The following is a 23924-nucleotide window of genomic DNA, read 5'->3' as shown; positions in this document are numbered from 1 at the left end:
GCAGTGTCCAGGGTTTTTTTTTTTCAGTCTATAACCTTTGGTCAGTCGACCTTCAAGGCATCACTTGCTTGCTCTTTTGATTTGCGCCTCCTGCTCCTTCTCCTCCATCTCCTCCTCTTCTACTTTCTCTTCAATTTGTTCGTTTCGTGCCTGCGAACCATATTTCAAAATTCAATTTTAGCCACATGGCCGAGCAGCCAGAATAGTGCACAGTATCCAACAACACTCAGGCCCAACGCATGTGTGCGGGGGCTAAAATCTGGCTGGACTAAACTGGCTTGTGGGCGTGCCATTTGTGTGGGTGGCAACAGCCCAACGTGCCGGCTGCGTCAACGAACGTGGCCATAATTCAAATGATGCGCCTGCTAACTACTTAATGTTATTAGTTATGTCTTTGTCGGCAGGCGTTGCCACGCCCCCATGCAACCGCACAGGCAGACATTAAAAAATGCCCATGTGTGTGGGGTGTGTGTGTGCGTGATATCCTTGCCGCTTTCAGTTAAGTTTATGCTGATGTTGATTACAGATGCGACTGCGGTTTTTGGCTTATCCCTTATCGCAGGGTCTAATGGATTCGTCATTAAATATGATTTTGCAATTATTAAAGCATGGTCCCAACTGCTTCTCAGTTAATTATGATGCACGATACAGAAAGAGAGAGAGAGAGAGAGAGAGAGAGAGAGAGATCTTGAATATGCACTAGTATTAGTGAGAATGTCGACTGAAAGCAGCTACTTGAGAGCTCTGACGACATTTGTGGAGCTCGAGTGTGGATCGCATGAATGTGGATGCTAAGTTCACTGTGCATTACTACAAGATGCTTCCTTAAATTAGTTTTATCTGAAACTTAGTTTTACTGTCATGCAAATCAAATGACGAAATAAGAGCACTCGCATTCCTCTTAATGTGCACAATAACATTAGAATGGAGAGAGTATTTCAATTTCCTTAAATATGAGAGGAGGCCGCGTCTTGTTTTGCTGCCTCCTCCAGCTGCCATCGCTGACATTTTGTTTTCAACGTTTGCTCTGAGGGTTTGTCCTTCCTTTGCTACTTCCACTTCCACTTCCACTTCCACTTCGACTTCTATTTTCTTTCTTTTTTGTTCTTTTAGTCTGTGTGTCGCTGGGCCTGCGGGAGCTGCAGGTGCTGCATTTAAAATGAAATATGGCAGACGTTTTTGCGGCTGAGATAAATGCGACGCAGTTTGTTTGCGTTTTACGTTTCTGCTGGCTTGCTTATTAGATTTGGCCATCTTCCTTCCAGGGCCTGCTTACTAGGATCTAAGCTACATAGTAATTGAGCTCGGCAATCGAATAATTAGAATTGAGTGCCGAATACGTTTTCCGTTCAATATTTAAATTTATTTTCTGCGAGCCATCTAATTAGAGGCCATCAAATTAGTTAAACAAAAACAATTTTTTGACTAGCTTCAAACTCATAAAGTTATTTCGAAGTGAATACAGCTGAAAGTGCTGTTTTTAATTTTCTACTAACTACAGCTCTACAGCTTCTCTCTCTCTCTCTCTTACTCGCTGTTTCCCCTCTCTCTCTCTCTCTCTCTCTCTCTCTCTCGCTCTCTAGGTCGCTCATCCATGAAGGCAATTAGCTTAAATCACAAGCACTAGCAGCCAATCAGGCAATGTGCAGCACTTAAAAACTTTGCAAAACTTGAAATGCTATGGAGCACCCCGGAATACCCGCTCCTTGGAGCCGCCTCTGCAGGGTGCGCGGCAACTCTTGCAACGGGGTCATAAAAATCTATGCGCCGTAACTAGCTCTTGGCAGCTCTTGGCTCTACGCCTCAGCTTCTTCTGTTTGCCAGTGCATATGCATTAGGTGCAGCTGGATGAAAGAAGAAAGAAGAGAAAGGGAAGCGAAAAAGAAAAAGAAAAGGGCATCAAAACTCAAGTGCAATGGGTCTCAATTGTAGCGGCTCGTTAGATTTTAAAGCCGGCTATTTATCAGGTGGGGCACTTTGTCTGTTGAGGTTCGAGGTTCGGGTCGGGCTCAGTGGAATCAAACAGAAAGATTATTTGTGTTTGGCAAATTTACGCTTATCGCATCGACACTGTGGGCGGGCAAATGTTTTATAATGAATCAGCCCCAGTTTTAGCCAGAGCCAGAGCCTCAGTCTCAGCCTCAGCCTCAGCCTCAAACTCAGTTTCAATCTGCTCTCATCCCGGACTTTGGGTTGTTTATGCGCGCAACTTGTGTGGAGATCTACTGAGATAGGCCTGTCATTTATTAGCTTGAATTTGCATTTAAGCCTCTGGCTCTCAGCGCCCAAAGGGTTGGAGTGAATGTGGCCTAAGACAACAGCAGTTAACATTTCTGAAGCTGAATAGCCGGCGACCCAATGTGCAAGCTGTTTGGCAGGGGTCTCATTTATATAAAACACTTGTTCCATAATTAAACAGTGGAGCTTGGCGCAGCGAAGTCACAGCTTGAACAGTGGATTGCACTAAACCTTTTTGTTTTGGTTTTGTTTCTTCAAGTAAGAGCCTAAGAATATCTCATTTCATATATGTATATGACCTACGTGCACCTGTACAGTATTATGTTAATCGAATAATTGTTGTTTATTTTACGTATGTGTTCTGTTGCTGTATTGACAACCTCTTTACTCAGGCTTCACTGTAGCCGCTTCTCAAAATGCGCCTCGTTTTCGCCGTTTTTAAATGCCAACAGGCCGTAATGACTAAGCACCTAATTTACAGAGCGTAGACTCTGAGCTACGGCTAAGCATTGCTTTAGTCAATATGCCACCCAAAAAAGCCCCATTACATTCCCCCATCCTCCACCCTCTCCCCATCCTTCCTGCATTCGTGCCCACCTCCCGTTAGTCCCCTGCGCCGAATAGGCTCTTGGCCTATGCGAAGCGCTTTGCTTTGTTCTCCCTGTCCCGCAGCCCGCCGTAAACCTTGTTTGTTGCCTACTTATGAGCGCAGCCCACACACACTCGAGCTGTTGTGTCTGTGTGTGTGTGTTGTTGTGAGCCAGGAAGCAAACACTCTACGCTTCTTCTTGAACGTACACATTTTTTGTTTTTTTGTTTTTATATACCCTCTTGGCATTGCCGAAGGGGGTATTATAAATGTCAAATGTCACTGCAAAACCTTTTTGAAAAATTCAACCAAGGCTTTCTTCGCACTCTTCTAATCGAAACATTGTTTCACATAGACTAAGAATTGTATTAAATGCAACATACATAGAATAATAATAACAATAAATATTGCAATAATAATAAAATAAAGCAATAAATAATTTTCAGCAGCTCGCGGCGGCTGTCAGGGTATCTCATGGTCGGGCATCTCCTAGTTGAGTCGTTCTTCTTTGTAACCGGAGGCTGCAGCCTCACCCCCGGGCCTCTGAGGCTGTATTCCGCCCTCCGACACCGCCAGGGTCACTTTATTTCATATTATTTAATTTTATTCTTTTCGCTTTTTAGCATTTCTTAATTTGCATGCGCGAGGCTTTTGTGTCTTTTGTCCTGTGCATTTCGCATTCGCATTCGCATTCGCATTTCGCATTTCGCATTTGCCTTTGTCGCCTGCACTGTGAATATGTTAATTACAAGAAACCAACTACAGCAAAATGTAGTAATAATAATTAAAAAACGTTGCACGTGACGCAAATGCAAATCCAAATCAAAATGCAAATACAAATGCGAGTGTGGCAGCCTTCAAATTGTTGACCATGTTCTCCTGGCTAATGGCAGAAATGAATTGGCATCTGTCGTGGCTGCTGTTCCGCCTAATTGGGTTACATGCTCCCTTAAGACACACATGGGCGTGGCAGCTGGCATGTGGCATGTCTAAGCGCTGCAAGCGCATCATTGCCACTCACCTTTAGCCACCCACCTTTAGCCAATGACACGTGATGGTACTTTGGGCACACTCCATGGAGACACACTCACCCACACTCACACACACACACACCTCTCGAGATGGACATACATAAACAGAACCCCAAGAGCCGGCGCACACGAAGATTACTTCTTGAGGTCGCATCTCGCAGTCTGTCTAGTCTGTGGCACTAGCATTCAAGAGTTGACGGATTATTTGCTGTTGCTCTATATTATCACGGTGAAAGGTGCAAATCAAAATGTTGATTAACCAATCTAAGGCCTTCAGATTAATGCAAACCAATCTTCAGCCCATAACAGAAAATCGCATGCTTGTACACACTCTGTTTTGGTTTTAGCTGTTGAAATTGATATATACCAATATTTAAATACGAATATTACTTATTAATAAAAACTATTTTATATAACACGGCCACTTTCCGAATCCCCAGGCTGGAGAACACACCAATTGTAGAGATAATCAATAGCTATAAAATTATTTTTCAAAATGAAACAATTTTTTGGTATTTGCTTAGCACCGTAATGGATGTATTTAAAAAACTGAATGATCGTCATTAATTAATACATTAACAAGCAAAATAAAGGACTGAGTGAGGCTAGTGTCCACTCTTTGTATGAATATCTTTTATCTGTGGGTTTAACAAGGAAGTTTTGGGGACAAAGCCTTGATATGACTTTCTCGATAACTACTTACTATCAACTCACTGACTAAAAGGAATTTTAACGTCTATACATTGCTGGTCAGTTTAGTTTCAGCAACTTAGGGTTGTATTTTAGTATTGTTGTTGACGCAAAGACAATATAAGACACAAGATTCGCACTGACTGGCTGCTTCGACAAGCCCAAACACAAATCCCTCTACCAGCTGGCTTTGGCTTGATCCCAATACATGTGTTTACAATGACCCAGCACGTAAACGAGTAATACATGTATTTATATAAGCATTCCACTCACATGCATAGATATGTATACATACATACATACATATATTTGAATGTATCTGGCTTTGATCGAACTGTGAGAGTTGGGTCAACATGCACAGCGAATCGAAGCGTCAACAAGATAGAATTTTGTCATTTAGCATTTAACATTTGCATAACGCGCTGCTTTTCCGATTTTCACCTGGCTGCCTTCACCTGCCTGTGACTGGCAGCTGACGTTCTCAGCGTGTCGAGCGGCAACGGGGCAGCAGGAAATCAGGACATGCTGTGCAGCAGATAACAATGACAATGTAACGTGGCGCTGCTTGCTGTCGCTCGATGTATTTACACAGCAATTTATTTGTATAGCCGAGGATTGCTCCACGCCTCCTGCTGTGTGCACAGGGTGCAGTTGTGGCATTATCGCGCCGCATGTCGCTGATTGAATCAACAAGTCCCGCTCGCTATTAATTACTCCGTATTCATAGCCAGAGCAGGCTGCTTCGAGAGGCTTGTCTTTTGTTTCAATGGCCCTGGGACTTCAGTGGGAAAATCAATCATTCGCCAAGTGTGTCAATATGTCAAGCATTCTTTTTTTATGCTGACCCTTGTGGGTCGGGCCGCTTCTATTGCTGCGTGTCATTTGGTCCGCTCAAAGGTTATATATAATATTTCATCTGCCTCCACTTTCGATTTGGATTGTGTTTTGCCTGTCTAAACAAAGCTAACCTCATTTTTTATTGGTCAACAAAGGCGCCAGCAGCAGCAGCAACAACAACAGCAACAACGACAACAACAACGAAACTGACCTCAATACACAAAGCAAAATAAATTGCGAAATTTTTACTCAGTGCAGAAAAGGATGCAAAATAAATTCCGAGTCCCTTTCCGACACCCACCCACACAATAAAAAGGTCAAACACAGAGAGAGAGAGAGAGAGAGAGAGAGAGAGAGAGAGAGAGAGAGAGCAGAAGCGGTTTCCGAAGGGGTACGGGTCGTGAGGTGGGCGTTACGGAAGCGGAGTCAAGTGCAACTGTTTTGCAGTTGAAAGGTTCAAGAAAAACTTCCACTTTATGGCCGTTGGACAATCATTGGTATACAGAGAGACTCTTCATTACAGCTCGGGGCCATTTGCATTTATCTTGAATATAATATATAATATTCTATATTATCGATTCGTAGGTCAATCCAGCAGGCATCTATGATAAAGTTGAGGTGGATATATAGATATGTTTAATAAGAGAATAAAATCCAGAATGTATGTGGTTTGCAGCTCGGCGCCATTTGCTTTTGGTATATATATATTTCTTTAATATTAGCCGATTATTTGGTAAATCTTGCTAAAGCTGAAATGGACATAAATATTTTCTAAAAATCACTTTACACTAGGACATGCCTGGACCCTGAAAAAACTGATACTCACACCATTAAAGGATGCTTTTATGCACACATACAAACACACATGCGCACATTCTGCTAACTGCGCAGCTTGCAGCGGCTGCAGCGGCTGCAGCGCTGCACAGTGGACTATATCATGAGAACTTATTTATTTAATAACTTCTCTTGTACTGAAGCTATCGTCATTTGAGCATTGGAATGTGCTAATCACCATGTGTGTACTTGTAACAAGTCCCTTGAAATAGGTTTTTTTTTTAATTTGGGGAAAGAAGGACGTGGCATCCAACAACATTAAAAAATCTTATTATTCGTCATATGCTTCTGTACAGTAAGTCTGATATTTGTAGTATTCAAATTTCACTTAAAAGATATTATCGATTGTTGTCGATAAACATGCATTTTTCAAACCTTAAATCTAGTGAGTGTGCTCAGCATTGGTCTTATCTTATCGCTGAGTTTGTTTCCTATCGTATCGCTGAGTTTGTAAGGCTCAACGTTTGTGTGTTACATAATTCATCTGTCTATTTATAGAGTTCATACACTTGACCCTCATCTTTCCCATCGCACTACCTGCTAGCGTAGGAGGGATGTATACGATCTTCGCATATTTGTATGTTTATGCCTGAACCCAATAAATGGGATACGTTATCGAAACAATGTGATGAGGTCGTACTAGGTTTGTGGCATACACGAGTATACGCATCAAATATAAAATGTCAATTCCCTAATTCTTATATCTGCTCAGATCTCAGATCAGACGGAAGGACAGAACTGAATCGACTCCCTGATATACATATGTATACATATTATGAGATTTACCAAGTCTCCATTCATATGTGACATGGACTATACACTGATTTCCCACACATTTAAATAGGCTTAAGTCGCCAATAAACAAACTTAAAAGTTCGTGATTAGCTCAGTGGTTTGTAGAGCCCAAGTTAAACAAGTCACAGCGCAGTCAAATATCAAATTTAGTTCCAAATGCTTTCCTGGGCATCATAAAATGCTGTGACTGCTCGCATGGCTGGGCAACGGTTTTTTATGCAACACTCGGCAACTGTTGCTTACTCAACAAAATCAACTGTAACGGCGACACTAAGCTGCGCTGCAACTGCAACTGCAAATTGGGAATGGCAACTGGCCCATGGCTGGGGAGCCAAATGTAGCCATTAAGGCTGCACATAAAAGGCAATAAACACAGTCGCTTCATGGCGTTCTTTATGCCACTTTGCAGCGGGCTTTAAATGCTTCGAGTGTGGCGATGTGGGGAGGTGGGGAGGTGGGGCTGTGGTGGGGTCTCAGAGTGAGCGACCGCTCGCAGGAAGCAGCAGCACCACCACCAGGGGCAGAGGCAGGGGCAGGAGCAGTGCCGCCCCAGCGACTGCTGTTGTTCTGTGGTGCTGTAATTTATGTTTCTCCCCCTTTGCTGCTGTTGTTCTAGTTGTTGTTGCCTTTATTTGATACTTGCCTGGACTGCCTGCTGCCTCTGCCTGTTGCCTTTCAGCCTATTGGGCCATTGGTCATGGCATAGGTGCTTTGTCTTAATCTAATGCCCATTGCGCCATTCCACGGGCCTTAACGGCTTCAATTAAGCAGAAGTGATAGCATGTGATGTTATACGAGGACCAATGGCCGCATACATATATGAATCAATAATATTATATTATGTATCGATGTGCGCGTAGTGAGAAATAGCCACACAGTTGCTGTGGGCGTGAAGATGGAAATTGAAACAAACTCATCTAATAATAATCTATATATGTATAATAATCGAATTACTGCTTTTCATATTTTATTTAAAGTTCTTAAGATCCTAAAGGGAAACAGCAAACTGCGAAAATAATATAAGCTATTCCAATCTATTGTTATTTTCTATATTTGCAATGTCAGAGAATAGTTAGAGGTTGGTTTTCGGGTTTCATAGACTATTATTGGGCATGTCAAGTGGTGCTAGTTTTCCATTCAATGTCAGTGGCATGAGCATTCGAAGGCTATGGTGTAGGAGGTGCCAAAAGTGGAAGCCTTTTATGCCAGTCAGCCAGTTGGACTCCAGTATTTTAATTAAAAATGTGCCTACATTTGATATCAATGCTGGAAAAACTTATGAATGACAGCAGCCGCTGCTCTGCTCTGCTCTGTGCTGCTCTGCTGCAATATGCGCCCTTTCCCCAACGAAATGTAGGACTGAAGTGCGGACGACGATGCATAGAAAACAAGAATGCAAAAATAAGTAGTGAACAAATGGAAAAAATAGAAAAACGCGAACGGAAACGGAAGTAGACAGCGAGGCAAGCGACTGAAGCAGGAGCAGACAGCTGTAGCGGAAGAGCAAGACGAGGCGTAGATAGCTGCTTATCGAGGCAGCTCCAACTAGCAGCAGGAGGAGCAACAGCAGGAGAAGCAGGGGCAGGGAATTGCGTTTGCCACTTGCTCCACTTACATAAGAAATCAAACGTTCTGTTTGCCAAAAATATCAAAAAAGGCCCCAAAATAGTTAGGGAAAGGGAGCTACGACGCGCCGTTGGTCGTTGTGGAAGCTCCTGGAAATAGTTTGCTATCAAATTGATATGTTTTCTTGCACATGGAGCGCGTGCCAACAGCAGCAGCAGTAGCAGGAGTAGCAGCGGCCATAATAAATGGAAATGATATAATAATAATAACAATATAAACAGCAAAAAAGTAAACGTTTAACATTGCGATAATCAATAATATTTCCGGTTGCTGGCTGGTTACAAACTTATCCGCCGTACTTTATACACATGCAAAGAGAGTAACGTATTGCCAGTCAGCCCTTCAATGTATGTATGCATGAGTGTGGCGGGCGTGTGTATGCGTGTGTGCCAATTCTATTGGCACATTTGTATGGCAATGGCTTTGAAATTGTTTTGTATTAAATTCGACGAAAACCCAACGCCCTCGAGTGCTTCTCAATATGTTCTCAATATGTACTCGACTCGCTCCAGCTCTTGCTCAACTTCGTTACACTCTCACTGTCTCGCTCCCTCGCAGAGTAATATTGACAAATTGACAGTAAGTCGCAAAAGTATGCAAATAGCCATTGGAAATGTCATCCACCTGTTATTGCCTTCTTTTCGAAAGCTAGACATATGATTCAATCAAATTCTAGACATATGTATTGCATCATAAATAGGTCGTGTTTAGAGGGAAATTTATGAAAATGCCAAGAAAAATAATAGAATTTAGTGGGTCTTATTGGCAACTTCATATATTATCATGTATGTATAATCTCTTAACTGATTCATTTTAGTGGGCCTATCGATTAGATATATATTACTTGTGGTATGCCTTTCAATGCTCTATCCCATCATAAGATCTGATTATACTAGAATAGAGCTGCTCATCCATGCTGACTATAACTAATATAAGATACTTTATGCTCAGCTCTTCTTTTCTTTCATAATGTACATATGTAAACATAACATATATGTCACAGCCCGGCACAATTCACAATATACAATTAACTTTTTTGGAGCTCATAATTAGCAGTCGAATGGCTGCTTTTCATGAAACTCAACTGCTGCCTGATGTGAGCAGCGTTTCGTTGGGAGCCGAAGTAAACAAAACGCTGGCCGCACGCCACAAAAGTCAACTGAAAATAAATTTAAATTTTAATTTCAATCTCAACAAAACGCGCACACACAAAAGCCAAATGCGGCAGCCAGCCAACGTCGATTGGCGAAGCTTGCTGCGTAGACAACTTTACGTGCCACAGCTGCCACTGTTGTTTCTCTCTCTCTCTCTCTCTCTCTCTCTCTCTCTCTCTCTCTCTCTCTCTCTCTCTCTCTCTCTCTCTCTCTGTATGTGTGTGTGTGTGTGCTCACATCTGTGTCTGTGTTTCACTGGCTGTGTGTGACACGCATTGGTAGCTCCCTGCTCGGGCGCCGCCTTCTCGCATATCACTGCATGCATATTGCACGGCTGGCCAAACTTGCGCATAAATGACTCAATCGAGGGCATTCCCATAAGCACAAGACTCCGCTAAAACGCCAAATTTAATGCGAAGACTTGGCTAACTTGCATACAGAAAACCAAATTGAAGTAGGAGGCGTGGCAGATCATACAAATATTTCTTGTGCAGGTTGACGAGCTGAGTAAATTTAACCCTACCCGTTAGTCCATGTTTTTGAACGCAGCGATCTTAAAACCTATAACAACTACTGACTTTTAATTTGTTGGGTTACTCGCTTTTTGACTGTATTTTGAATTACTTTTTTCAAATAATCAAAAAATGTATATTTTAAGTTACATTTGAAATCAAAACCGGTATCGAAATTAATTTATTTAATTATATTTATGATCTGTAACTCATCCGGTATTTATGCTGAATCTGCCATGAATCTGATGTGAAATGTGTATATATCAGGAAAATAAACGTTGCTTTCCATATAACTAAATTATGGTCTCTCGTATCCCAATACTCCACGTGAACCCTACGTGAGCCCTACGTAACCTTAGGCTACTAAAGTTTTTAATTGTATTATATATTCGTCTCGGCTTACAAGTGAATCCTCACAGTATCTTGAGATCTTTATCTGTAAGAATAAATGCGGCAAGTACTATATCGGATATGACAAACCCCATTACGAAATAAAAATCTATATTCAAATAATATATTATTTATAGCTCTATAATAATGTAATAATCTGGAATGCAAATTTCATAAATTTTATAAATCCTCATGAGAATCAGAGAGATTTTTGGAATGCCCAGCAGTCTGAGGCTTGTTTGTGCGGCTAAAAGGGGAAGACACCCTCTGTGTGTGTTTGTTTTTGTGTGTGTGTGTGTGTGTGTGGCTGTTAGATATTCATGCGCCATGAATGAATAAAGCGAAATCGCTTGGGCTGCTTTCTACCTTTAGCTAAATGCCCAGCTGCCTGACTGCTCATCTGGCAGTCGCATGACGTATACGCCGCGATGTCTGCCTGGAAATGCCAGACCGCTTTCATACACAAAGTCTCCTGTGGCCGGTTCGTCCGTTCGCTCGATTTGCGTAACTATGCACAAGTTGACTCATTCACATGTGGGTGGTTCTGTGGGTGTGCGGTGGTGCGATTGTGTGGGTGAGTGTGTGTCGTGCTTACGCTGCGAGTGGGTGGGTCTCTTTTAGCTATAATGCCACACTGGCCTGACCAAAACAGCATCAGGCTGTAATTATCCAGCTTGCATAATTTGGCCTCATGTTTTGCTCCTTTCTATTTGTGCTTTTATGTTCGGCTTACTGAGTAGGCGTCTGGCCACGCCCAACGCCCAACGCCCCACGCCCCACGCCACACGCCACACGGCCCAATCTGCTATTGGTTTGCAATTGTATTGATTTTTTGCCAGCCGCATGGACTGTTGAATGCCATTCGGTAGCATTAATTGCTGTCATCTAAATTCATATTACACGTGGCCCCATTTTAATTGCCGTCCAGCACGCGAATACTGTGTACATTGCAAATAATTGCCAGAACTTTCTAAGCTCCCGTTTCATTTATCGCAATTTACTATTGACATTATTCTCAGTTATTCCAAACACTTACAATGCAGCCATGAAATGAGCTCGTTTTGAAACTTGTTCTAAATAACCACAAAAAGTGAAAATTGCACAAAATATATATGTATATACATCTTGCAAGGTATGCAAAGTTAAATCATTAAATTGAAGATTAGGATTATTCATCTTTTTAAGTTTGAAATATTCTTTCATTTTTTCTATATTCATATTAAAATTCTCGTATTGGTCATAAGGTCGACTCAATACAAGTTATCAAGTTATATTAACATGTGTAATTATCGAATTTTTCCAAGATTTCTAAACATACTAAAGTTAAACGCTAATATAAAATTGCAATACAATATATGACAAATGTTGCGAAAAGCTTCACCAGCTAGCTCTTATATGTGGCTGAGGACTTTCATATATTCACTAAATAGAAGTATACATGAATTGATTTTGTGATATGTCCGTCTTACTGTAGTCTTAGTATAAAGTATAAATATACATATTGCGCACAAGCCCAAAAGGGCGATTATATTTCTTAATATTTCTTTAGATTTAATATTTCTTAAATTCGAAATGTATGTATGTTTATATATATATATGTATGTATGTATGCATATATAACTTATTTCATATGTTTAAAAATATTTTATGAGAATTAACACTTAGTTGAGCATTTCTTGGAAATATTGATGTGGACTTTCTGCTTTACCGGAAGATCAATAGAACGCTTATCCAACAAGAATAGCATTTTACTCTTTGCATTTGGCTTTCATCAAAGGAAACAAGTGAAGATGATCCAACGACACGTCAGCCATTTTCTGGCCTACTATCATTTATCGTGACTGGGCAGCTGGCATACTTAGCTATATAAAGCCGCATTTGGGCTTATGCGTATAGGAATTGGGCCGTAATGGCAGCCGTTAGCGGTCGTCGCATTTATTGTCGGGGCGTTGCCGTGGGTCTGGGCTTTAATTAGCCTTGAGTGCGTGTTTTGCGCCAAAAGGCATCAACAAATTGTTACATAAGCCACGCGCCAACAAAGCGGTTTAAGGGCCTAAACATTGTCGTCACTCGGCCAGCATTTGCAATTGGCCAATTTACGCAGCAAAAAACACAGAAAAAACTTAAATTAAATTGAAAGGGCAAGAGTAAAACGTTGAAATAGCTGAGAGGACGCGAGGGCGTACTTTTGACTTATATGGATATGTTAGCGCTTATTATGACCCTGAGTGTTGCTGCAGACCAGGTCGCCGAGTCATGGCAAATGTTAAGGTTGCCGAAGTACAACCCGCCGAAAAGAACTGGAGACCAAAAGCGATTTTAATTCGCGTGTTTACGACAAAATCGCATGTGAAGCGCGTTAAAGGAGCCAGCAGAAGCAAAACAGCAAGAAACAACGCAGAAAAATCGTGAATTTCAAAATATTTTCGAATACATGAAAATATCGCAGTCACATTGAAGCAAAAGCAACACTGAGGCCAAAGATAAGCAATGACAGATATGCAGATACCCCGCAACAGTCAGAAGTAACTTTGTACCCTTAGTTCCATCGAAAATTGAGCTATTATTATATCTTATTTATTTTACTATTGTAAGAGCTATAATTAAAGATTATTATACTAGTCCCGCTGCGTCTTTTTAATGTCAGGGTCTTGATATTTTGAATATACCAGTGAAAAAATAAGAGCTACCATAAATCGATAAGGGCCACCTGCAAGGACTCTACAAATAGGCAGGCTACCTTAAAGCACCAACGAACGGGATTTACGCTTATTTTTAGTTCAAATCAATCTAACTATACTTAGAATATTCTCTTTTGGTGGGGTAACTAACCAAATATAATCTAAAATATTAAAGAGTCAAATAATCCTTTTTAAGCATTATAGAGCATAGGAAATAAAATAAAATATAAATTATTAAATTATAAATTAATACGTGCACATTAGCATAGTTTCACTGTAGTCACCCTGTTGGATTGGGCAACTACTGTTTGAATCCTTTTTAAATCGCCTGCACTTTTCAGTGCCGCCAACATTTGGCGCATTGTTAAATTTGTGTTATGAATGGAATTTTGAACACAATTCGACTGTTCAGAGACTGTTGTTTATTTGTGTTTGTATTTGTGTATGTGTGTGCGATTGAGCGAAGAAAGTTTGCCTTCAATTCGTTTTTATATTCTTCACTTTTCGCTACAAGATGATTTCGCTTATTATTTTTTTTGCTCGACAGAACTTGAAGGTTTCCAACCGAAAGTCAAAATGAAAAGTTTGCGCATTTTATTGTTTGATGAGTTTTGAATGGGGTGTGGCCGAAGGGTGTGGCGATTGTGAAAATTGTTTTCAATGGATATTTCATCGCTCCTCCACTCTGCTCTTTACTTTTTCAACAAATCATCCATAACGAGTCGCGAAATTGATTAATGATGGATGAGTGCAAAGCTGCATTCTATTGAAAGCAGGGAAGCACCAACATTTCAATCTTTAATATGTAGTAAAAAGTTTTGAGTTGCTTTGTCCAGCTGAATGATGTGTGGCGTTTGGTATATTGATTGAAGTAAGTTTAAGTACCGCCATATTAAGAGCTGAAAATAAAATGCTGAGCGGTATACTATAATATTGTATTCAAATACTTTTAACTGTTGTGCTCTAATAATATACAAATATTTCTATCCTGAATTCATTTAATGGGTCAATTATGAAAATATATTCTGACAGAAGAAGGCGTGGCATATCAAATATTCTGCATCTTGATTATGTCGTTGTTATGGAAATTATAAATGAACGAAGGATCTATGTATCTTCCACTATATCATTCTGATTTATTTAAATGTAATATTTGGAAAATGTGCTACATGTTAATATACGCATATTATTTTTAAATACATTAAAACGATATTTTATATTCATAAAATTTTATTTGCTTTCTATAAATATTTCAGTATGTTTTTAACAGAGTTTCTTGAATATTTGATAATTTCCACATACATTGCTGTATCAGTTTGTCGGGGCATGCCAATGAGAACTTTGCAATACGATGTTGATCTATTTTTAAGATTCTTATTGATAAGTGTCGATAACTAAATACCTTTTTCTCACGCTCTATACTCCACACACACACACACACACACACACACACATCCCTGACAATCCACTTTGCAGCTTAGCAAATAGTTTTTAGCATTAACGATGCGCGTCTACCATAAATATTCATATTGATTTGAATGCTGTTACTGTGTTTATCGATTATCGTCGTGTTCCTTGCAGTAAATCCGTCTTTATACATAAGTTTAGATAAAACGAGAAGTTATAAAATTAAAGAGCCCATGAGAACATGTTGTGCATTGCCAGGGATATCAGCAACACGTAACTAAAATGCAACTAATTGAAATGTTAATTTAAATCAGAGTACACGTAGAACAACAAACTGATTGTGAAAATTTAGCCTACTAGCCTAGTATGAACCAAGGATTGTCAATCGTTATGTATGTGCATGTCTCTAAGTGAAAATAGAAAACAGATACGCAAGCAAATAGTAAGATTTAAAACGTGCTTTAGAAAGCTTCCATATTAAACTGAAGTAAAAAGCGAAAAGCAAAATATTCAGATAAAATTGAAACACATATATATTCTATTCAATTGTTTACATGGCTTGGTATGTGTGTTTGTGTGTGTGCATTAGGCTTTAGACGCATTTTGTACGCCAATGGACACTAGTTAGACAATTACCAAATAAATATTTCTATGTATACATACTCGCATGTATTTAGCAGATAAGCAAGATACACTTTATGTATATACATAGCTAATCCAGGCAGCTTTTAGCTTATAAAACTATATATACAAATATATATATGTGTATAAACAGAGAAAAGTAATTTAATTATTTTTATCATACGGCCCGAGTGGACAGGACAGTTGACACAAAGGATACACACAGACAATACGCCCCGAAAAGTATGCACCATAAGTAATTCGAGTGTGAAGAGAGCATATTTTTGAAATGTTTATAGGCAGAGAGGATCGTTAGAGTCGTTGCACGTATTTATAGAAAATCAAAGCCCAAATATAACATTTTAAAATAGACACCAAGCGAAATACAATTTTTTGACATATATATATATATATATATACTTATATATTTTTTGATAAACCAACAACAACAAGAAGAAGAACAAGAACAAGCAATGCACAATATATGTATTCCCTAGCCTAAGTTAAGTCTGCGAATTGTTTTTGTATGATTTTGTTAGTTTATATACACGTATATATGTATTCGAAGATTGTTATACCAATGAAATATTTACTTTTGATGGTTTCAATGAGGTTTATTTCAAAGAACGTTTTGTACATGTCACTCGGTTGAAGCTTAAGCAAGAAATCCAAAGTACAATCATTTTTGTCAATACAGACACAAAACAGTAAGAAAACGAATGAAATCAGATATTATAGATACTACACTAAAGCAACCTAGGCGAAACAGTTAGAGAGTATAGTGACATCATGTTAGGCATATATACAGGGACAGATAAGAAGAAGAACAACAACAACAAGAACAACTACAACATAAACAAATTTTGCTAAGAACTTTAACGGTTATTTTTCCAAAAACACGCTTTATAAAAGATAAATTAAAAGAAAATAAGAATTACTTAAAGTGAGGTTAGAAACAGTAAAAGTGAGGTTAGAGTTGCACGAGTAATGATAAGGCTAGTTGTGCTTAGAATTGAATTGGCTAAGGTGAGATGATATAGTCTCATGAGAGAAGGTTCGAATCGACTTGATATTCAAAAGTACAGATTTTTAATAGTAATAATAATAAAGCGAGGTTAAACTAAAAAACAGTTAGCTTAAACTGCCCAAGAAGTGAGGTTAGCTCTACAGTCAGGTCAGGCAGCTGACTCCATTCAGTCTAGTTTAGTTCAGTTTACAACTGCCAAGCATTGCAAATTAGGAAGTCGAAGCGCAAACCGATGCTAGATCTAAACTAAGTGAAAGTAGAAACCGAATGTTAATTAAGCGTAAGCCATAGAGTAGATCCAGAGCCGGTAAGCCTAAGCAGTAAGCAACATGTATGCAGCTGCTGGCGGCGCCTCCTTGGCCTCGCGCCAGGCGCGCCAGCGCCAGCGACAGCAGAAGAAGAACCAACAGCTACAAGCGAAACTACATCCACCGAAACCAGCTGGAGCCGCCGTCGGCCTCGGCGCCGCTGATCATGGCGGCGCCTCGACGCCGACGCGCAGCCAGTCGCGGCAATTCCACCAGCTGCCCACCAGCTACCTGCGGGCGCCGCAGCAGCCGCAGGGCCGCAAGCTCAGCGCCACCTACACGCAGTCCCGCTCCCTGCTGCCCATCGAGGAGGGGACGGGCGGCTCCGACACGCAGTCGGTGCTCCAGCTGCGCATGCACTCGCACGCGCACGCACACGCGCACTCACACTCGCACATGCACGGGCACGCCCACGGCCACGCCCAGGGGCTGCAGGGCCACGGGCACAGCCATCTGCACCACGGCCACGGGGGTCCCGTGCAAACGCCCTATCAGCAGTTCGCCTCATCACACGGACGCGTCTCACCGAAGCTCGTGCATCGGCACAGCGGCAGCAGCGCTGGCTTCCCCCCCGGTGCGGCGGCAGCGGGACAGCTGCACAAGTCGGCAACGGCGACGCTGCCGCTGGTGTCCCAAATGGAGGAGACGCCGCCAGTTACTCCTGCGTTGCCATCGGCTGCGGTCGGCGTTAAAACGACGGCGATGTCGATGCTGGAGACAGACGCCACGCCCAGCACCTCAGCGGCGGCGGCCGCCGCCGAAGCCGCCGTCTCCGAGCCCCAATTGGAGCTGGCCGGCGCGGCGGCCATGTTTGTAGCTCACCACGATGCGATCATTGTAACGCCGGCCACGCCCATGGCCTCGCCAGGGCACGCCGCCGCAGCGGCAGCAGCAGCAGCAGCAGTGAAGCTGCGGCGAGCCGACGACGACGACGAGCCCCACGACTCGGCCGAGCGCCAGCCCCTCACAGCCTACGACGAGGACGAGGCCATGCAGCCGCCCACCGGCCCCTTGGAGCGCAAGTGCAGCGTCTATCGCATGCGTCGCAGCGACGCCTTCGAGCAGGGCGACCTCGGCGTCACCAGCGGCCTCAAGCGGCAGCTGCGCGAGCTCCAGTTCCAGCAAACCCAGTACGAGCCCCTCGTCAGCGATGAGCCCCAGCTGCTCTTCAAGGGGCGCAAGTTCCAGCTGTGCGCCTACTGCGAGGAGGGCATCTGCGTCTGCGAACACATCGAGGTAAATGCGGTCCAAGTCAAGCCCCAGCTTGCCCAACTCTCTATGTGTGTTGTCTAGTATCTGTATTTGTATGTGTGTATGTGTGTGTGTGCGCGTAATCTTAACTGTAATCGTAATCTATTGCTAGCTAACCAATGCATGCTCCCCACTCCAAGTGTCAGCTGTTTTCCTTTTTGCAAGAGCTTGAACTGAGGTTGGCATGCCCCAGCGAATTGTCATATACATCGTATACAGTGGACCCTACTATACGTTGAACAATTCAAATTAAATTTAATTATTGGTAAATGACGAGCAAGTTGCTCAACCAGAGATGAGCCAAAGCTTATCCAAGTATCACAAATATATAATATATAATTAATACAAAAATATTTTATAACTCGCTTTTTATTATCTTTTTTCTATTTTTCGGTTGCTTATTTGATAAAATTATTCAAAAGTTAAATTTATTAGCATGTCATAACGAAAAACTACCGCCAAACTGAAAAGGGAAACTTTTAACTCCTTTGAAGAGGGTATAATAAATAACCTATAATCTTTTGCCAAAACTCTAAATGTGATATTACAATGTAATTACTAATGTGAGAGTGGAAATGCAGATGGGTGAACTGCACCGATCCACTGAACTGTTCTCCCTCTCTGAGCTGCTTCAAAAGTAGCTGAATGAAAGCAGCGCTCTTTGTGGCACGCAGATATAATGACTTATATGATATATTCATTTGATCTCCAACTCTTATCTAATGACTTCTTTATTGCTATAGGAAGACATAAAGCTGTTAGTAAAGGAACAGCAATTTTGTTTTATTTATATATATATTAGAGGTCGAGAGCAATCAAAGCAAGCTTCTTTATGCTCTGAATGCAACCTAAAATAATAATATACAAAAACTGTCTTTGGTATTTAGTCGGATCATAGCGGTATTTGTATCTTCATGTTGAGCTACCATGAATACCATAGCGAAATACTTGACATACTGAAATGAGTAAGAGTATACTCAAACTGGGAGTACTCGACTATCTATAAAAAATTCTTGGTTCCTACAAGCATAAACAGTTAATAAATTCGATAAATTACTGAATACTGAATGTGTATATAAATACTGATACCAATGAATAAAATATATATAAATTTTTTTTATTTATATTAAAAGCATATAGTTGTGACTATATGTATTTATTAATATATAGTCTCCTTCTCTAAAAATAATAATAACACTTGAATAATCTGTTATTTTATTGAAATATCAAATAATTTATAAATCGAAACGAATTTACGAGACTACATATCGAATTACTAAGCTTTCGCTTATGTGGACGTAGATCATGATCAGGATTCAATTATTATTCTGGGTCCGTCACGCCTCCTGCTGATGTGTCCAAAATGTACTCTAAATTATGAAATTTAGTTCGCTTTGGTCAATTTTCGTGGCGTTTCATGTCTTCACTTTTTATGTACATATACATATACATGTGTATGTATGTGTATTGCTGCATTGATTGGCATATGTATCTACAAAAATGCTCTGCTTCATCTTTGAAGGCAGCTGCTGCCAAAGTCAACAGCTTCGATTGACCCACTCGGAAAAGCACAACAAAATGTGTCCTTTCGCTCCTTTCGGTTGGGTTCGTCTAACATTTTTCCTATAGCTAACCTCGTTTTGAAGCGATGCCATAACTGGCAACAACAACAACAACAACAACAAATCGGAAGCGCATAATGTGCCTTTGTATCGGGCTGATAATGCGACGCCTACTAAAAGCTTTGGCAAGCTCTAACATACGAGCGCCCACATCTTGCCACGCCCCCAAGCAGATGCCAAATATTGTGTAAACGGCAGTCCCCAAATGTGTGTCATAAAAGTGCAGCAGTCGGTGGCTTATGATGTGTAACTGTGGTGCCATGCGGCGGTGCAGTGGGGCAGAGCTACAGGAGTGCAGTGGCTCAGTGGCTCAGTGATGCGGTGATGCAGCAGCCGAGCGGTTCAGAGCTGAGGCTTTAAAGTTTCCCTCTTAACGAGCTCCAAAGCAACAAATTAAAAAACTTGACGCTGTGCAATTATTTGACTTGCATAAGCAACTATAAAATAAAGCAACAAAAAGCGAAAAGCATGTCAGAGAGCCGGCTAGCTGCGAGCTGACCGACCGTCAGATACCCTCTACTTGGAAAATGTAATTATTTGGCAAAAGCCTTTTTGTTTGATGTTTTACAGTAATGAATGCGTCCCATGCTAAGAATCTACATAGAATTTCTTGTATTATTCTAGCTGCGAGCTGATCGACTGTCAAATACCATTAAATTTTATATGTATTTTATATGCTATACTACTTGATGAATGCATCTTTATTCTTAGCTAATTAATAGCTGTAAAATGCTAAAAGTATTTCAACAGACAAAAATACGTATTACTTATTTCACTAAATACCAGCTTATTAAAAATGAAATTTTTTTACTTTCTCTCTCTCTCTCTCTCTCTCTCTCTCTCTCTCTCTCTAACGGTCTCCCAATGTCTCAATGATCTATATGTTATTTGTACTATATATATAACTCCTTTATTGTCTGTGACTTTACGTACTTATCAGATACTTATCAGATGCAAATAAAACATTTATATGTAATACCTCATATTAGGTCTAGGTCTAAAAAGACATATCTTCGGCCCGGGCTGCCGTTACTGCTCTCTGCTGTATCGCAGCACAGCCTCTCTACAGCTCACGCTGCTTACAGAGTATTAAAATTGCACAAATTAAACAAAACTTTTGCACAAAACAAAATCGCTTTACCCCAACTTAGTAAAATGGTTCCACAAAAAAAATAAAAATAAAATAAAATGAAATAAAAACCAAAAAAGGAAAGCAAAACAGGAAAAAACGAATGGCGGCTAAAATTTATTATATTCAACGCCCACCCACGTCGCGTTCTCCCTTGCACCAGCCTTGTGCTGTGCCACCCGGCTCCTGCACGTGCTGAGTGGACACTCAAGTTTTTAAGAGAGTCATAGATATATATGTAGTACGTACTACAAGTAGGTACTATATATGTGCTATAGTCATGCTAGATGTATACATATATATACATATATATAGATATAGATATATATGTTTGTGTATATGCTTCCCTCACACAGCTTGCACAAAAACAACAGCTAGTAAATTAGCTGGAAAATAGTGGAAAAAGTGTGCGGCAAAATGGCGGACGCTGAAAATGTGAAAAATAGAACGAAAAGTGCAACAACAATAGCTGCGAAAAAAGTCATAAAAGCAGAAGAGCAAAATGAAAATGAAAACGAAAATGAAAACAAGTGAGAAAGCTCTAGTCGAGACAGCTCGACTACGAGATCCCCTGAACCCTACAAGCAACTGATATTTCAATAATAATTAGCAAACACACACGCACACACACACACACACACACACGCATACAAACAAAGAAACGCATATACACACACTCACATATACAGGCGATTGCGCTTGGGTTGCGCTGCAGTGTTGGCAATATAATGACAACTTATTTGTTGAATAATTTAATTTCTAGACGTACGATCGTAATGAAACTTTCAGAACGTAATCATAATGTATAAATGTATGTGTATACCGAAGCTCAAGTCTCTAGTATTTGATATACGACTTTTACAAAGATGAGGGTGAGGGGGTGGATTTAGGGGTGGGGGGTAAATTTTAACAAAAACCGAAATTGTATAAAATATATCTTTATATACATTTTAAATTTGGAGACTCTAGCTTGAAAGATGTAGGAGATATAATTTTTTAAGTGATCTTCGATAAGGTTTTTTATCGATAAAAAAGTATCGGAATGAGTTATCGTTTTTTAGTGATAAACTCGATAAGCGCGTGATATGTACGGACATTTTAAAAAAAAGTTTAAGTCTCTAGCTCTTATATCTTCTGAGATCGACGCGTTCATACATACGGACGGACGGACGGACGGAGGGACGGACGGACGGACGGACAGACAGACGGACAGGGCTAAATCGACTCAGCTTGTCGCCCTGATCAAGAATATATATACTTTGTGGGGTCTGCCACGCCTCCTTCTGCCTGTTACATACTTTTAACAAAACCATTATACCCTGTTTTCCCATTTTCAATGGGTTCAGGGTATAATGAAAATGGCAAATAACGTGTTATGGAAGTAAAAAGCTCAACGAAAGGTGTAAAAGTATGTAGAGCTCTACAGCTCTCTAGTTCTCTAGCATGAATTAGCTGCTAAAACGAGATGACAGCATTAAGATAAGCAACTGCATTAGGCTTAATTACGAGCCCGTGCAGGGTGACTGATCTCACAATATGTGACACATAAAATTAAGGAATTTAGAGACTTTGCTCTAATTAAGTTAATGCTAATGGTTTCCCTAGACTTCCTAATGAGCAATCTTGAATAATATTGCTCAGAATGTCGCAGGACTGTCAAGAAAGATAATGGTGAATGCATTCCATATCATTTAATAGTCTAAATTTCGTTGATGTGCTAATGCATATATCAATAGATCGAGCAATCACAAAAGAGACTCTCTGCTCCATTTATCAACGCCTTCCTTGAAGTACTGGGTTCCAATTGAAGTACAAATCTGCTAATGAGCAGAACTAGTTAATGAGATGAGCGAGTTAGTTCACGTCTTGAGCGAATCAAGTCAAACATTGAGCAATTCTTCTCTGCCTATCGATTGTACAAGCAGATCGATAAGTTCAATTGCATTGCTGTCCAAAGCAATTTGCCGAGTCTAAATGTAACTCTGACCAATCAACAAGATTCTGTGGCATTTCGGTTGAGTCAAATCGTTAACGCTCAACTGCACAGCCCTCGTTTTGTACATTTGTCAAACGCCGGCTTCCTCTTGCTTCCGCTATTTTTAGGGCTTCCCTATATGCTCCCTCCCTCTGCCGTCTATAGCTGTCATCGAGCAGCAATTTAATTTTCAATTACGTGAAGGCTGCCAAAAAAAAGAAAAGAGAAAAAAGATTGAATGCGAACTGCACACCATTCCGAAATTGCAGTCTCTATAATTACTCAAACTGTCGCCTGTGGCCCACTATCTGTTCAACCACGCCCCATCCGCCCATCTGCCCATCTGCCCATCTTCCCATCGACTGCCTTTCACAGGCTCTTCATCATGGTCAGCCTGTTGGCCTGTTGGCTGGCTTACTAAAAATCAGCCCCACAGGAGACTTGTTGGCCACGATTTGTTGTTGTTGCTGTTGTTGTCGTCGCATTTGTTTGTCAGGTTTGTCTTTTTTTTTATTGTAAACAGTGTCTGTTGTTGTTGTTGCTGCTGCTGCAGCAATTGCAAGTGACATATTGAAGCCCCACTTACCCTATCTGATGCGAATACCCTGCACTCTGCCAGCACCCTTGATGGCGCACAATTAAGTGACAATCAGTGTGGACTCTTGAGTCCGCTTTTTATTGCATACTTTGCGGCTGTCGAAATTGAATTTCAGTTGCATAATTCATTCACTCCCACACACATAGACACAGGGAGTGGCTCTATGTAGTTGCTGCCTTCCTTGATACGAGATAAACGCAACTCGTTTATTGCATAACCACATTTAAATTCATTTTCGATTTTTTGCTTGGCTCTCGTAGCGGCGCTCTTTTAGCAAGCATTTATCTTCAAAAGCGTGAGTGTGTGGGTGTGGATGTCTGAGTGAGTGTGTGCTTGTGGATGCGCTTCGATTGTTGTCGCCGCCAACGACAATAAAAAGCGTTTAAAAAGACACAAATTATAACGTGCTTGCCACAGAACTCAATTGCATTTGACATTTTTATGGGCCCACAAATTATCGAATCGAGAAGTTCTGCAAATCACATTCGTCTATAAAACAGTTTTATGCTGAGGATAGGTTCAATAACAGCGCAACGTGCGGAAAATATCATCACACAACATTCCAAGAGAATACATTATCTTAAGCAGCAGTTAAAACTCTCAACTGCT

General features: G+C 40.8%; 1 protein-coding gene and 1 long non-coding RNA gene across 3 annotated transcripts in view; both read left to right on the top strand.

The window, feature by feature from the left end:
- Positions 1-23924, top strand: part of LOC149091958 (uncharacterized) — a 150378-nt gene that overhangs the window by 29741 nt on the left and 96713 nt on the right. The window lies entirely within an intron of this gene.
- LOC115563943 (uncharacterized) overlaps positions 16499-23924 on the top strand; it is a 31949-nt gene continuing 24523 nt past the window's right edge. The window contains exon 1 of one of the 2 annotated variants that reach the window (XM_030387686.2): positions 16499-17976. In XM_030387686.2, the coding sequence (XP_030243546.1) occupies positions 16762-17976 (1215 nt within the window). In that variant the 5' untranslated portion in view covers positions 16499-16761. The remainder of the gene's footprint in view (positions 17977-23924) is intronic. The other variant, XM_030387687.2, reaches the window with a different exon arrangement.

Source organism: Drosophila navojoa, chromosome 3 (genome assembly GCF_054131105.1).
Source record: "Drosophila navojoa isolate 15081-1374.11 chromosome 3, UAZ_NAV_1.0, whole genome shotgun sequence".
NCBI classification, from domain to species: Eukaryota; Metazoa; Arthropoda; class Insecta; order Diptera; family Drosophilidae; genus Drosophila; species Drosophila navojoa.
Note: the sequence above shows the minus strand (reverse complement) of the source record. Positions and strands in the feature narration are given on the sequence as shown.